This window comes from Cebidichthys violaceus, unplaced genomic scaffold (genome assembly GCF_023349555.1).
Source record: "Cebidichthys violaceus isolate CVI_PGR_0920_01 unplaced genomic scaffold, fCebVio1.0.p SCAF_15, whole genome shotgun sequence".
Classification (NCBI taxonomy): Eukaryota; Metazoa; Chordata; class Actinopteri; order Perciformes; family Stichaeidae; genus Cebidichthys; species Cebidichthys violaceus.
Window position 1 is genome coordinate 10387368 of NW_027176318.1, and position 16177 is coordinate 10403544.

The window sequence follows — 16177 nt, forward strand, 5'->3', positions numbered from 1 at the left end:
ACAAATAGAAGTGCCATATGTATCACTGTAAATCATTTAAACGACAACGTTTCAATACCTTTTGTCAAAAATACCATAAAGTAATTGGCCGCTGCCATGGCAACTGCTGTTTATTCTAGTGACTTCTCTGCATTTGATTAATAAGCCTGTTGTCAAGCCAAAGTGACGCGATCTCCTTGGTTTCGACTAACTGCGCATGCGCACACAATGGTTCGCCATCATGGCGGCGTCATTACCAAAATATGAGTTGATTTTCGGCTTTTAAAAGACTTCAAAACTAAAGAGCACAGATGAGAACATGCATAGCGACAAGGTAAGTGCTTTATCTGTGATGTTGATGTGTTGGTTTTGAATGAACGTTGATATTGTCATCTAGTGAACATCGAACATTATTTATTTAGAAATTAACCAAGGAAGACACATGGAGACCAGCTGACCTGAGGAGACACATCAGGGTACGTTTTTGGGAGTTTAGGACAGTATTCCAGCTGGATTTATATCAGTAGACAAAATTACATCCAAATAACATGGTTTTATTTTCTCTTTTTTTTAGGAGGAGGGACATGGGGACGACTATGTCAGGAGGCGAGATGACAATGAGAGAAAGCCCCGTGGTGGGGAATCCGTAGAGAGACGCCGCAGGGACCCAGAGAAGGAGTCCAGACGAGAGAGAGACAAGCCCAGGGAGGTTACAAGGGAGAGAAGAGACGAAAACGAAAAAGACAGACATTCAGATCGACGAAAAGAGGGCTCACGGGATAGGAGAGGCGATAAGGAAAAGGATAGAAAGGATGACAGGGAGAAGAGAAGGGAAAGAGACAAGCTGGTAGATGGGAAGAGGTACGATGACGATTACAAGAGGCGAGATAGAGAGGACAAGCATGAAAGGGAGAAGGACAAGGAGAGACACAGAGGTAAGGAGAAAGAGAGGGAAAGGGATAAAGAGAGACGCAGTGAGGAGGACAGGGACAAAAGAAGGGAAGAGAGAGAGAAGGAAAAACGGAGAGAAGAGCGGGACAGGGAGCACAGGGCTGAGAGGGAGAGACGGAGAAACGAGGAAAGTGGAGAAGGAGAACGAGATCGGATGGAAAAGCACGAAAGAGAAAAGAGAGATCGGCATCGAGAGAGAGAGAGACACAAAGATGAGTATGAGGACAAGAGGAACGACAAAGAAAGACGAGAGAGACACGGAGACAGAAAGCATTCGGAAGTGAAGGATGAGAGAGGTGAGGCCACGACCGTGCCACATTCACAGGATCATAGTTTCAATTTGGAGTGAGCGTTCATGTGTTTCTGATTCCAGAGCCCAAAGAAGAACAGAGAAGACATAAAGAGGAGAAGGAAAGGAGACACAGAGAGAGAGGCCATCATGTAAGCATCTGTTGATTGTTCATCACTATTTTTGCATTTTTAATAAATTCATCAACATTCTGCCTGTGTCCCACAACTCTAGAGCATTCCACTTGTAAGCTGTAAGGGTTAAAGTTGCTCCTTCGGTCAAATCGTTTTTTTTGCTCTGTGTGGAATTTTTTGCTGTTCTCCAGGATGAAAAGCGGAAGCATGACAGCGAATCCAGGGAGCGTCGAGACTTGAAGGGTCCGAGTGAAGAGGTCAGGCGTCATCGCGGTGAAGCAGAGCAAGCGGAGCGGGACAAACACAAAGAGAGAAGGCAAAGAGAGGAGGAGGAGGAGGAGGAGGAACCGGAACGAAATCCTCTCAGAGACGAGACCAGCTCCAAGAAATCAGCATCTAACAAAAGTCATACGCATGAGACTAGAACTGAGGTGTGTGTGTGTGTGTGTGTGTGTGTGTGTGTGTGTGTGTGTGTGTGTGCGCCCATAAGTGTACATTATACACTGTCTGTGTTGCATGCAGTGCACTCTCGTTCCTCTACAGTACTTTCAGCTTCAGTTTCACTGTCGTGCTGCATCGTCCCAAAGAGTTTCTGCACACTTATTTAAGTATTTAAGTATTTTCTACTTCAGCAGGTTGCCAATGATGAAGACTTGGCTGCCCAGGAATATGAAGATGACTTTGAGGTAATAACACAGCCTACAAAAGACTACATACGGTAGAACCAAATTCGGTTGTTTTTACGTTTTTCATCATGTTTGAATTTTATGTTTGCATTCATTTACTCATTTTTGTGTTACTTTTGCATGCTGTAATCGATTTACGTTCAAAGAAACTGGTGAGTATTCAGAGCTGCGTCCATTTTCATTCTCGACGTTTCTGCTAGCAGCCTCTCGGTTATTTTTTTTTAATTTTGGTGTAGAAATGACGGGATTTCTCTGTTGAAAGGAATATGAGGAGGATTTTGAGGAGATGGATGAAGGCGAGGACGAGAGGGAGCCACAGCATCCAGAGGCAGGTGAAGAGAGGGAGGAGCTTTCGGCTCAAAGGAGAAAGGAAATTGAAGCGATTCAGCGAGCCATGGATGAGGAGAACGAGAGAGTCGGGACGGCTCAGTCCAGACAGGCTACGAGCAGAGAGGAGGAAGAAACGCCTACATGGTCCAGAGGTACTGGTCTGTCCTCCATTTTTAACTAAAGCACTTGGTGTTATTGTATGCTACAGTGTACCCAGATTTGTTTCTCCGCGTCTGATCGGAAGACAGTTAATGTCTGCAGCATTATGGGGGACATAAGGCATCTTTACTGCTCTTTTAATAGGATCAGAAAAGAGCCAGAGCAGAGCCTCCCAGCGCGGGAAGTTTATCGACTTTGTAGCCGCAAAGCAGCGTGAAGTCAGCAAGAAAGTTTCCACAAAGCAGAAGTAAGTTAACTTGCAAAAAAACATATTCTTATTGAACGGTTTGTAATATGATTTTGATGCTCATAGTGACTCCCTTTTTATGATTTGGGACACTTTTGCCTTAGGGTCTCAGTGTGTGTGTGTGTGTGTGGTCTTTAATTCTACCTTCAACGTTTATGTTTTTCAGGAAACGCAGCACAGAGCTTCTTCGCTTAATTGATCTGGATTTCTCAATGACGGTCTCTCTTTTGGATCTGCCACCAGTGAATGAATACGACATGTATATCAGAACCTTTGGAACCGCAAACACTAAGCAGGTTAGTATTTGCTCTTTCTTACATGACAACGATACCTGGAACCAAATTATATACAAAAGAGAAATGATGTCACGCAAAATGACTTCCTCCTTGCCAGGCTTACGTCCAGTGCAATGAGGACAATGCAGACAGAGACGTCCAGACGGAGGAGATAGAGGTGTGTGAGAAGTGGACGCAGCATCCTCCAGAGCACAATGGAGCCTGTGGGGGTAAGGGAAGGCTTGTTAAAAAGATTTCCTCCGATGGACTCAGTGTTCAGATGTAGAAGTCAATAACTGTGTTTTTCTTTTTGCTGACAGATCCAAACTTCGCCCATGAAGCACGAAACAAAAGTGAAATGAGCTTTGATTCGCAGCGTCTGACGGCGTTTCTGCGCTCAGCCTCTCAGGTTCTTTTTTACTCAAAATGAAAGACTTCCTACATGAAGGTTTTTTTGTCTCCGAAACTAACGTCTGTTGTTTTGTTTGGTGACTGATTTAAGGTCATGGTTGTCCTGTTGGAAGAGGAGCGAGCTGAGAGAAAGTCCCCGAGGAAGCCGAGGTCTCAAACAGACACGCCGTCTTTCAGCGATGGAAGTTTACAGCTCAACACTAATGTGTCTTTTCTTTATGGTACGCTCCACAACCAGAGAAATGAAAATAGAACGTGGACGTCGTCACACATCTCAGGTAGCTCTTCCCCACGGATTGCACCATTTTTGATTCAGTGGTCAATTGCAGGTCGCCGCATCAGCCTGGTGCACTTCTCTCAGGTCCAGAGGCACACCATGATGTCAGTCCACAGCCCGACAACTAAGCCCAGCGCCGTGCGCCTAGACAGCAGCACCATCATCTGCATCTGGAACATTTGGGAGCCGTCCAGACCTCAAAAAGTCCTCGTCTACGAATCTGAGGTGAAGGAAAATCATCATGAATATTTGATCAGCAGGCCTTGTGCCAGACTTAATTTGCAACATGCACCAAAATTAATTTATTGTCCTGAAATCAAGTGTGCCAATAACTCACAGACGGGAAGCATAGTCAGCTCACGTCAAACAACCTCAGAAAACATAAAACAGCGTCAGTAACCCTCTTCAATGGTCACTGCTGCAGGTGCAGTGCTGTTGCTTCAGCCCTGGAAAGGCCACATTGGTGTTTGCAGGCACATCGGTTGGCTCTGTGGTGCTGTGGGACCTGAGGGAGCACGCTAGTGACCATTACCGCCTGTCGATAGGGGAGGATGAATGGACTTTCCGACAGCCTACCTTCTCCACTGGTATGTCGCAGACGAGAATACATGAGATAATGATACCGGCGGCGAAATCCCAGGTTTCTGCAGGGTTCACCAAATTAACTTAAGGACATTTTTAATACCACATAGAATGCAATTTAATACCTGACTCACAGTCATACTACTACGAAAAATATCACTAAAAACCTAGAATGGCCTAGAATTACTTACCATTCATGAATTGATTGATATTTATGTCACATTTTTGTTATTACTCGCCAGTAGTACTAGTGTGTGTGTGTGTGTGTGTGTGTCTGTGTGTGTGTGTGTGTGTGTGTGTGTGTGTGTGTGTGTGTGTGGAGCCACAGTCCTCTGTAGATCCGGATCTCTCTACATTCTAAGCCCGCCCACTTTTTAGCTGTCCAATCAGTTGTGAAGGATTTGATGTGAATCCCTCTTGTTACTGTACACCGCTCAAATATTCGTTTCACAGAACAGAAGCTGAAGACGCTCTCACTTCCGTTTCACTGGGACTTTAAGGTCGATGTACTGTATGAGTTTTTATATAAAGTCAGAGGTCTGGAACTTTCCAGCCCGTTTTTGCTAAAACCGCAGTAACTTTCCAGGGCGCTTTTGGGGAATTTGAAATCGACGCCTTTCTAAGCCTATTAATAAGCCATGTCATCGGTCGTGCTAATTTCCGCAACCCTGCACCGAGCATGTGTCTGCTGAGCTTTTTTTGTCTGCCTTTATTTTAAGAATATTAAGCCCCTTGATCTTTCGCTCAGCCATCTTTGATGATGTGTATTTGTCTCTCTGTCAGCGGGCAATAAGTAGCAAACATCCTTACTTACTGTAACCAGTGATCCCGGACTGCCTCCGCCCTTTTTGTCTCTTAAAGTTCAGAGGCTCCTTTTGTTACGTAACACTTCATACTTCATGTTCCTTCAGTGTTCGCTCACATCCTCTCTTTCGTCACCTTGTCAACACAGATGCAGTGATGGCCGCATCGAGCCATCTCTCATCCGTGACGTCTGTAGAAATTGTCCCCTCCGCTGCACCGGGGGGGCTGAGAGCGGAGGTCCCCCTTTTGGCATCCGAGGAAGGTATGGAATGGTATCGGGATGGTTAACGCATCGATTGAAGATGTTGTGTATCGTTACGTAAAGACGCCATGTGTTTCTGCCATTCACTGGTGGCTTCTATACTTTCATTGTTGTTCTGTTTCCTAATCCAGAGTCGTCAGGATTGTCATTCCAGCTGGCTTCTCTGGATGAAATGGGGGTTTTGAATTTCTGGGTAAGTCGGGCAACAAAGTAGATCCTACGTATTTTTTCTTCACGCCGGAGGTTTTCAAAGTGAGAGGCGTTCCTCGCCACGGGAGAGTTGAAGGGGGAGATGTGAGGGCGAGGATACTGGTGAGGTGTAAAGGACAGGTGCATGTTGGTGTAAAAGCAGAAGGAGGTTAGTTATTACAGTTTGGCCCGCTCATCAACAGGGTCAGCAGTTGCAGCACCAGTGGCTCGCAGCTAATGGAGGCAATTAAGGAAATTGTTCATTCCTGATGGCGAAGCAAAAATAAGACTCCTTCTCAGAGTCAATACGCTGTCAAATCTAAACACACAGACGTGATACACAGAATTCTAGATTCAGATTTTAGACTTAATATATTATTATCTCTGATTTTATTTCATTTTAATAAATTACCCTAAATCTCCTTGGAAATCGCAAAAAAAAAAAAGATGGCCCCGAACTGCAAAATTAACACTTTTTTTTTCTCCAAAAATCCAAACTGCAAATAGATAAGTCGTCATACTTTCGATGGAGCCAGTTTGTAAACAAATGCAGGCTTTTAAAAAAGTTGTACACCCAACAGCTGCCTCAATTACTCCATCGCAACATTATCCTTTCAGTAACCCATTCACATCCTCAAAATTAGGAGAACTGTAGTTCAAAGACTTTCAGCATGATTATAGCCTAAAGAGGGGAAAACAAAGAGCCGAGTCACGCCATGATGGACTTGCATGATTTCCTCTCTGTGTCCTTTAGGTGGTAGTAGAACTCCCAAAAGCCAACGAGGCAGGCTCTCCAACTGATCTAGGTAAGACCGGCCCGTTTTAGAGCGCTCCGTCTTTTTCCACGAACATTCTCATCTTTCTCAAACATGCTGGCTCAAGCTTCAGCCTCTCTCTCTCTCTCTCTCTCTCTCTCTCTCTCTCTCTCTCTCTCTCTCTCTCTCGATGTTTTCCCATGCAGGGCTCCGGCCTGGCGGCAAAGTAAAGTTGCTTCACAGCTCCCACCTCCTCACTGCTGAGAGGTGAGATTGATGAATAGCTTGTGATGACCATCCATCACTGCCGACCACCTGCTCAAAATACTCCACAATGTCTTTGCCCAGGGGAACACAGCTGCTCCGTCGGGGTCATGCGATCTTGTTAGTTGTGTACTGTGGGCTGGTGTTTTTCTCACCAGGGCCGTGTTCCGCTGTTGCACAGGTTTCTTTTTGGCTGGGAATGTGGATAACTCTTGACATGTGGTTTGGGTTTTGTTTTTTTTGTTGGTCTGTCTGGTTCGCAGGGTATCGCCACGAGATGCAGCAAAAACAGGGCCGTTACAGACGCTCCTTTTAAAATTCCTTCCAACAGACTCCAATCATTTCTTCATCGGCACCAATATGGTGAGCATCATCTCGTCTGCCCTAGTATTATGTCCTCCACTGTGTCATTTTGTGGCATTAACGTCTTTTTTTTTTCCTAGGGTCTGGTCAATCATGAGACAAGTCACGGTTTAAAGGCCCCACCAAAGTGTTACAGGTTTCAGGAGGCCGGAGTCCGACCCATTGATGTCACCTCTATCCACTTTTCTCCATTCAGGCAACACTTGTTCTTGGTGAGAATGACATTTTTTGGTACAGATCCCCGCAAAAATCACACCATAATAATTTAATAATGATGTAAGAATTATCGTTCCTGCTGATATCCCAAATTATATCGCAATTCTAATATCAGTAAAATAAAATCGCTTAAGATATTTCTTCCAGAATTGTTCCATTCCAACAACACAAAGTAACAGTTTCCCCTGTCCTTACTCCAGGTGGGTTGTGGGGACGGCAGCATCAGGCTGCATGACGTCAGCCGTGAGCATCCCGTGGCAGAGTGGACCAACGGTACAGCCGGTGAGCCGGTGGTCTCGCTGCAGTGGACCCAAACCAGACCGACGGTCTTCTGTGTGCTCGACGCAGCCTCGACCCTCCACATGTGGGACCTGCTGAAAAACGACGCGGAGCCCGTGGTCACCGAAAGGATGGACTCGGACAGGTAACGGCAGACCGGACCGGACATGAGGGATGATTGTTGTGAGTGATTTGATATGCGGTGCTCATTCTCTGCTCTCCTCTCAGGGTGACAGCCATGGCTGTGTTTGGAGACTCCGGACAACAGAACACATATTCAGGAATAGCGCTTGCACACGAGTCAGGAAAGATAGAAGTGCAGTATTTCACGAGACATTTTACTGTGCCCATTACTGCAGAAGAGGAGAAGCTGGAGAGTATGATGGCTGAAGTCTTCTGAAACACCGCATCTAGTATGGCGGCATTTGGACTGATGTGTTTGTGCGAATTCAAAAGATTTTAGAACTCTGGAAGAGCATAAAGATCAATTTATGAATCTGTTTTGGTTACAGTCAGTTTGTATACTATATGTCATATTCAAATTTGATTTGTGTGTTAAGTTTTTCCCATATCGCTAAAAACATGAACATAGCTATGAAAAGAATGTGGCTGAATACCAAAGGTCCTCTACAGGGGGCACGATACCATTTAATATCCTCCATAAATACATTATGAGAAACATATTATGTAAATGTTTGTTGATGTAAATATTTCTACTGTTTGATGAATGTAAAATATTTGTACGTTAATAACAACTTTGATTTTTATATAATAAACTGACTATATCTGTAGTTGAGTTATTTTATTCTGTGGGAATTTTTATTTAAGTACCAGACTCTAGTTTAAGTTCAATCTGTTTAACCAGGGCCATAGATTTGAACCAGTTCATTTCTGGAATCAGACGTCTTTCCTGAAGTAGAGTGAAATAGGCCATAGATAGATTACATAGATGTAACTCAACACAAACATAAAGTCTCTAAAATGTTTTCATTATTTGGAATTTTTAACCTTTGATTTATTCAGTAAACTGTTTAGTTATATTGTCTTATTTATATATATATATATATATATATATATATATATATTTATATATATATATATATATATATATATATATATATATTTATATATATTTATATATATATATATTTATATATATTTTTATATATATATATTGTATTATATTATATTTCCCAACATGAAGGTTTTTGAATATCTTAAAAATTTCAACAAACAACTTTTGATGAGCTAAGACAAACAGTTTTAACAATAAAGGAATTTTAGAGGAAATGGTGCATAGTTACAAAATCATTTCACCTCAGGTTGATAGCAGACCAGCTCAAGGTGTCACTCAGAGAGAACCAGGACATTCTGATGTAGCATTTCAAAATTAAAGCCCTTCAAAACCGCATGCATGAGCTAACTTCAAATCACATTCATGAGACAATTTGTCTAATTTGAGATTAGATTTTAGAGGAAATGGTGCATAGTTACAAAATCATTTCACCTCAGGTTATGTAAACGTATAGAATAGAAATATACTTAAAGTACCAAAAGTAAAAGTACTCATTATGCAGAATGACACATTTTAGAATAATGTATTACTTTGTATTATGGAATTAACATTATTGATGCATTAATGTGTAAGCGTCACTATGCAGCAGCTGGTAATGATCTCAACATTGAAAATTAGTCAAAAGTAACTAATGTCAGAGAAATATCTACCTCTGAATTGTAGTGGAGTAAAATAATAAAGCATCATACAGTTAAAAGATACAAGTGAAGTACGCAAATAGCAGTACTTAAGTAAATGTACTTATTTAAATTCCAAATTCCTAAATAGGAGGGTAGGAAGTTGGAGATAGTCTGTAACCATAACTGTGTAAATGATTTTAGAGGCACTAGATTATTTGCACAGTATTATCATATGTGTATTATTACCATGATAAAAATATTACATTTTTGAATGTCACAGATATCACAACACTCCTCAATCTGTTTGTGTTTTTCTACAGGGCCACGCACAAGTAAATGTCACCAGGACAAAAGGTCAGAGGACGCAGCAGAAGCCCGTGTAGAAAGTGGTGGACACGGAGACGAGAACAACAACAGTACTCTTCCCCAGTCCCACCCGGAGGCTGTGGTCTCAGGGGAATGGGACATCAAATGGGGGAGACGCTTGGAAAGCAGGATGTGAAGCCGGCTACAGGCCAGGTAGACCATGCAAACACCTTAAATTATTCCTGCTTGTCTGACTCTCTAGGTAAAACACTCTAAAACTCTAACTCTACCTCTTTGACAGGTAGAGCCTTTGTTGTTGTGCGGGCCGATCGACCTCGATGCCGGGAAGAGTTTTGGAGCACGAGACGGATCTCTGCTCATGGTGTGTATTGGGTGCATGTGAGGTGGATCAGACTGAGAATTTCTTTTAGCATAAATATCAACAGGTTATGTTTTACAGCGATATCACTGCTCTCAACTGGACTGTTTGATCACTGCATCTCAAGAGCTCTCCATTCGTGTATATGGGGTCCAGATCGGGAACTTGGTTTTGCTTTTGAGGGACATAATGGTAAAGTCATAACGTCTATCCATATTCTTTTTGTCCGTCTTTACGGTAAGGCAAACATTTTCTGTTTCATTTGTGTCAAGGCGTGGTGAGCTCTCTGTGCTTCTGCTCTGCAGTGATATCCCCGCTTGTGGCGGCAGAACCGGGAGCGGTGTTGACTTCTTTCAAGGCAAAGCAGAGGATTACGTGTGCTGACTACTGCCTGCAAAAAGAGATTCTGTTGGCTCTGACTGACACAGGTACGGCGCTCACTAATCCCATCCCTTTGATGCGAGAGTGGAAGGGGAAAGGCCAGGGGCCCTGGCAGCCCGTGGACCGTGTGACTGAGAATGACGCCCAGAATCTGCCGATCCCTGGCCCGGCTTGCTGCCTCATACTCTCTCTACAGTTATGTGGCTAATACACAGGAAGCTTTAGAGGAGTGGAGGAGTTTGCAGGAGAGAAGAGGATGCAGTCACAGGAATAAAGTAGCTCTTGATGATGCCAAGAATAAGTGAGCATTTTGTCAAGCCTGTTATACCCAAGAATCCCATCATGAAGGAGAAGTATGAAGCGGTAAGAGCATGTGTTGTGTTTGCTACACAAAAGACAAAAGAACGCACAAAACTGCAGCAGTTGTGTGTGCATCTGTGTGTATGTCTGCTGACTACAGGGAGAAAATCTCCGATAGAGCAACCCAAACCCGATACTCCTCCTCCAAAGACCCCACTACCGCCACCGCAGGAACCCACCCAACACATGGTGCTGTATATCCAGGATCTAGATTGCCAAAGTTCATTTTAAGAAGTACACGTGTCTTATTGTTTCAGTCACTTGTGGAGCGGGCCGCACTAGTTGAAACGTTGAAGCTGCTGGTGTGTCTCAAGTCTGACACATTTAGCTTTTAAAAAAACTCTTGTCTTCGGTTAGAATAACAATCAGTGTCAAGACAGACATCTTAACGTTCACGTTTAAAGCAGCTGCTGTCCTGTCAATAGAGAAACACTGCTGCGCATGCTGACTGGGTTAGCAGTAAATGAGGCTGAGCAGTGGTTGTGTCCAGAGCTGGAGAGCTGCAGGACCAGTCTGACATCTGGACGAGCCTCCATCACAGAGCAGACTCTTGGCTGGAGTTCTGGATTTCCAAACACAAAGCAACAGAGACGTGTTTCGCTTTAATCTTGATCTCTCTCTATCTTGCTTTAAACATCTTTCACATTCGTTATCACCATCTATCAAGAGTATTTTGGAGTGTGACAAAAGGACAGAGCAGGTGTTTGGAAACCGAGAGGCTCTCCCTCTTTGAATCCGCTTCTCGGGTCCTTTGCTGTGACCTCGACTCCTCTCAATAAGGAATGCGTGAGAGCTTGTCACTAAGTTGTCGACTGGCACGGCCGGAGGTGTCGTGGCTGGTTTTGGCTCGCTACTGCGAGTGATTAATTGCCTTTTCCCTTGCTTTTTTTCCGTGCCACCGGGAACATAAAAGGTTATCTCAGGAGTGCAGCAAAGTGGAAGCCGTCAACCTTCAGCGTGGCGGATGTGCTGAATTATTTCTGCTCCGAAAGGCTCGATGTGTTGCACCCGCTGGTCGCAAAAACACTGTTCTTTTGCCCTGATTTGACCGGTATGAGAAAGTCATACAGATGTGGTAGTTTCCTCTACAAAAAGTCTCTTTTCTTTTTATTGTTGTGTCTATTTGTGTAGTAGTTCTCAACCAATCCTTCGTCTAGGAGAGACTTACACTATGGCCAGGGTACGGAGGCCACCAAGTAAGATTCCACTCTACTTCAGTAAAGACATCTGATCCCAGCAATGAACCGGTTTATAACATTTAATGTGTTCATGTCATACAGGTATCATTCTGCCTCCCCTGAGGAACCGTCCCTTCCTCATGCACTTTCCTAGTTTCATCTCCTTGCCGTGACCTCGGGTCACTCTTTGTCCTTTTCACATGTACTCAGAGGAGGATTGAGTGAAGGCCTCACCTCGCCGTACACAGAGTACTACAGATGATCCCTCTTCTGCAACACTCCCACTAACACCCAATGAGCCTTTTAACATGTTAGTTTGAAGAATGTTAAATATATTGCTCCATTAAATAACTCGTAAATCTTTGCTTTATGGCGGATTTATTCTGTGACTGACAGTATGTAAATGCATTCATGTGGTACAATGGTAATATGATACATGTATTTCCTGATAATTGGTGATTTAGAACTTTTGACCCGGGAGGGAAAAAAAAAGCATAATCCTGGACATTTTTACAACAGATATACAAGAAATACCGTATGACACAAATGCAAATAGAAAAGCACAAAGAGAGTACGTCACTCAAATAATTGGTATTAAAATAAGCCTAAACATTTTGCACTTACATTCATTTCCTAATAAGGAAAAACTATGCAAATATTTAGCAAACTGTTAAACTTAGTTTTGGTTGCTGCACAGTATTCAAATGTCTTATCTGCATATATACCAAATATGAATGAATGACTCGTATGAATAAAGTACCAGTGACAGTTGTAATCCCGACTATTACTGGGTACAAAATAATTCATAGTCAACAAGTGAACTTATTAAAGTAGTTCAGCATCATTTCATTGAAGCACAGTACTGTCTCCACGAAGGAGTGAAGGTTTTTGTCCTTTTGTCTTGCAAACAAATATTAAAAATGGCCCCTTCTTGAGACCCTTGATTGAATACTAGACAATTAATATGAATGACAATTTGATTGTGAGGTGTATGTACATTGCTCTGGTCTGTGATGGTTCCTTTCACCTCTGCTCTAGTCCACCAAGTCTTTATCATAATTGAGCAGGTCGCACGTCAGAAAGAGGTCCGACCGCCCGCTCTCTATCCGCACCCTGTTGAGCTGGCTGCTGGTAATGTTGATGTCTGTGGCTTCATCCAGCGGCCAGTCTAAGAGCTGCGCACTGGAGGGCAGGTCAGGAAGGCCCGGCTGGTAGTCCTCCAGGGGGTTGGGGTACAGCAACTGACGGAGAGAGGGCATTCTCACGGCCATCCTCACCAGGTCCACGAGGCCGGCGATGGAGAGAGGGTTCAGGGCCAACGCCAAGCTCTTGAGGACCCTGCAGCCTCCCAGTGAGGGCAGCAAGAGTCCCAGCAGGCCGTCAGTGAGGCCACAGCCACTCAGAGAGAGGTGCTGCAGGCCACCGGAAGCCTGGGAGAGGAGGCGGCGAATAGATGTCAGGGTGTTTTCGTCCAGACGGTTCTCACTCAGGTCCAGCTGCTGCAGTGTGGAGGCATGGTGGCTGCAGCACAGATAGGCGAGGTCGGCCGGGCTCAGGCTCAAATACGGCAGCTCCAGTATCTCTAGAGGCTGAGGCAGTGAGCTGTAGAGAAAGAACATTTAAATATTATTCATCATTCAATTAAAATATATTTAGAGGCCTAATTGTTTGTTTTCTCTTTTTAATCTCATCATTCTAACTATGACTGATTTCTTTTCCGTAACCTACTCTAAGGTTGGACAAACCTAAAACAAAACTGAGTCTGTGACAGTGGTATTTACTAGGCTGAGCGTGTAGGTACAGTTACATACAGGACGACGTGCATAATGTGGGATCAGGCCATACCTGAGCAGCACGCGGAGTTGCCCAGGCAAGCGCAGCGCAGTGAGGCTGAGGCACCGCAGTTCTTGTAGCTGGGTCAGACCCTGAGACAAGTCGCCCAGGGCCTCTTCCTGGCCGGGTTGGTCTCTGCGAAAATCCAAGTTACAGTAGTGCAGGCGGAGAGAGTTCAGGGCGGGGAAGGTGGAGAGCAGAGGCAGCAGCTCAGCCAAGCCGGCCACCCCGAGGCTGCTGTAGCGGACGTCGATGCCCAGGAGACCCTGGCGAGGCAGGAGGCCTAGCAGGGTCCTGATGCTAGACACTGAAATCTCTTCCACGCGTAGGTACCTGCACTGAAGCTTAAGGGGCCCCGATGCGCTTAGAGCCCCGCGAACACGCTCCCAAGAGCGAGCGTTTACAAAAAGATCAGCTCTCACATGCACCAACACATCACTGTTTACATCTTCGGTCTCCTTTCTACCGCCTCCTGACCCTGGAACTACGGTCTCTCGTCTCCTCTCTACCTCCATCCTCCTTCTGACACCTGTAATCAGCTCCTCTTCACCCAGAGTCCCACATGAGCCCATCTTCACCCTGTCATTTCCTCCCAGCTCCTCATCATCTGGGCTTGCCACATCGCCATTCGTTTCCCTTCCCCTCTTCACGTCTTTTTCCCTCTCCAGAGCAGAGAACCTTTTCCTCTCCCGCTGAGCCCTCTGTGCTCGAGCTCTGGCCTGAACGACCATGGTGCAGAGCGCTACAGTCAGAGACCAGCCTCCCATGGGGTCTCCCATCCCTCCTTCGTCTCCTTGCAGTCCGCAGAGATCCAGTACTTGCAGAGCACACCTAGGACAAGAGGGATGGGTCTTACACGTCTCTCACAGATCATGATCCAAAAACACTGTAGCTGGAATAATAACTTCTCTTACCTTTGGTCTGACATTCCTCTGACAACTGCAAGTAACAGGGCCTGGACGCAGAGTCGGTTTGGCCCGGTTTGGCCTTGTTTCCTGCTTCTGCCGACACGTAGTGTGCGTTCGGGCCACCTCTGCACCAGCTCACCCACAGCCAGCGGTCTGCAGCCGGTGAAAGAGGCCTCCAGCAGCGGTCTGTACAGCTCCCTGGGCACCCACCTCAGCCAGCACGGTGACGAGCTGTGGTCCCTCACCACCTCCCTGGCACAAAGGCTGACCAAGGAAATCACCATTGCATCACAGAGAACGGTGAGCTTTTAGCATAAAAAATAATAATAACGATAGAGCAGCCGGAACAATGCTGCGTCCCACTCAGACTCTACAAGTCTGAGCGCTAACGTTAGCTAGCTGGAGCTAGCTCAGAGCAACTTTTATGGCAGTAATTTGAGGCGGTCTTGTAAAGCCCCAAAAAAGAATTTATACCATCATGTGATAGCTCTCGGAAATAAACTAGAAACCATTTCGCCTGTGAAATATTAAACGCTGGAACACAACGTTTGCGAACTCGACAAATTACTACCGAAGAAGCTGCTGAAGCGCGAGGAGTGTTTACACTCCTCCTGACGCACGCCAGTGACGTAGCACGCACGAGCGAGGCGTGACTGTAGAAACTAGACGGTCCCCTGTGTGTGTGTGTGTGTGTGTGTGTGTGTGTGTGTGTGTGTGTGTGTGTGTGTGTGTGTGTGTCCTAAATAAAAAAAAAAGTAGTTTATTTCTGTGAGTACATTTTGATTCAGGCCAGTTTACTTTGTTTTTGTCATCAGCTTTGTATAGTGGCTGAGAAACCAGCAAATAACTAATGAAACTGATGACACCATTAAGTAAATCACCACACTGCATCTGACTAAAGAGGCTGTCTGGACACTGTGCACCGCATGGCCAGAGCTTGACCCAATTACAAAAGAGCTTTTATCAAGAGACCCAAACAGATAAAAAAAGCTGCAAGTCTTTTGTACTTTTTAAATGATCAATTGAAGGGCTTTTCACCCGACTGTACTGGTAAAAAAAATGACGGATAGATTTTAACATTGCAACACTGTAACACGTTTATTTAGTCAGAGATGACACATATAGACAAGCATTCACATGAACACATAGTTAGACCGATTCATGCGTGGTCTTTCTGAAGGATCTTCTTCAGGACACTGTGGCTGTTGGTCACAAATATGCCATTTCCCTCTTTGGTGAAGTGCACTCCATCTCAACCCCAGATCGTTGCCACCGGCGTGGATCACCAAAATGTCAGGGGGACTTTGAGTTTTCAACTCGGCATAAAAACTGGGTAGGACGCCATTCCAGCGCAGGCCTCCTTTACCAAACCACTCAACTTTGGCATTGAGTCCAAAGTTCTTCCCAAAGTTCTGATACGCTCCTTCTTCCCCTCGTCGAACGTAACTAGACCATTGATCCATATTTTAGGTCTTGGATCAATCACAATGGAACTCTGATGAGACAGATGTGCTCTTGTGGTACAGTACATGTACTCTGAAGTATTTACCGTCACATACACAGTACAAAAAACATAAATGGACACAAACCTTTTCTCTATATCAATGTGCTTGCACCAAAGGCCAATAGAAGTCTACCCTCTACTAAAGGATTGGGTCTTTTATCTTATTTCTGTGCCCTTTTAT

At 44.7% G+C, this 16177-nt stretch overlaps 2 protein-coding genes across 3 annotated transcripts; one reads left to right on the forward strand and one right to left on the reverse strand.

The window, feature by feature from the left end:
• The first annotated feature begins 129 nt into the window (after positions 1 to 129).
• Positions 130 to 8227, forward strand: dync2i1 (dynein 2 intermediate chain 1). 2 transcript variants are annotated; one of them, XM_068709933.1, is made up of 22 exons: positions 130 to 313; positions 402 to 455; positions 554 to 1226; positions 1304 to 1371; positions 1545 to 1784; positions 1986 to 2039; positions 2302 to 2521; positions 2673 to 2775; positions 2942 to 3071; positions 3169 to 3280; positions 3371 to 3459; positions 3553 to 3682; positions 3791 to 3963; positions 4163 to 4325; positions 5273 to 5386; positions 5518 to 5579; positions 6330 to 6381; positions 6537 to 6597; positions 6858 to 6957; positions 7038 to 7169; positions 7374 to 7597; positions 7681 to 8227. In XM_068709933.1, exons 1-22 carry the CDS (start codon positions 299 to 301, stop codon positions 7850 to 7852), a joined length of 3141 nt encoding a protein of 1046 aa, XP_068566034.1. In that variant the 5' UTR covers positions 130 to 298; the 3' UTR covers positions 7853 to 8227. The 2 variants fall into 2 exon arrangements, with proteins under 2 accessions (XP_068566034.1, XP_068566035.1); XM_068709934.1 differs by having other exon boundaries at positions 1989 to 2039.
• Positions 8228 to 12116: 3889 nt separating this feature from the next.
• On the reverse strand, positions 12117 to 15091 carry si:ch73-174h16.4 (leucine-rich repeat-containing protein 14). The gene is made up of 3 exons (XM_068709505.1): positions 14499 to 15091; positions 13597 to 14415; positions 12117 to 13353 (listed from the first exon to the last, which is right to left on the reverse strand). Exons 1-3 carry the CDS (start codon positions 14774 to 14776, stop codon positions 12786 to 12788), a joined length of 1665 nt encoding a protein of 554 aa, XP_068565606.1. The 5' UTR covers positions 14777 to 15091; the 3' UTR covers positions 12117 to 12785.
• Between the last annotated feature and the right edge of the window lie 1086 nt (positions 15092 to 16177).

Excerpts from the sequence above, each read along its gene's own strand:
- dync2i1 (XM_068709933.1), top strand. Across the intron at positions 1,785-1,985 it reads CGCATGAGACTAGAACTGAG|CAGGTTGCCAATGATGAAGA; the intron begins GTGTGTGTGTGT and ends TTTCTACTTCAG. Across the intron at positions 2,040-2,301 it reads AATATGAAGATGACTTTGAG|GAATATGAGGAGGATTTTGA; the intron begins GTAATAACACAG and ends CTCTGTTGAAAG.
- si:ch73-174h16.4 (XM_068709505.1), bottom strand. The coding sequence starts at position 14,776 with ATGGTGATTTCCTTGGTCAGCCTTTGTGCCAGGGAGGTGGTGAGGGAC. Across the intron at positions 14,416-14,498 it reads AGAGGAATGTCAGACCAAAG|GTGTGCTCTGCAAGTACTGG; the intron begins GTAAGAGAAGTT and ends CTCTTGTCCTAG. Across the intron at positions 13,354-13,596 it reads CAACTCCGCGTGCTGCTCAG|CTCACTGCCTCAGCCTCTAG; the intron begins GTATGGCCTGAT and ends CTTTCTCTACAG.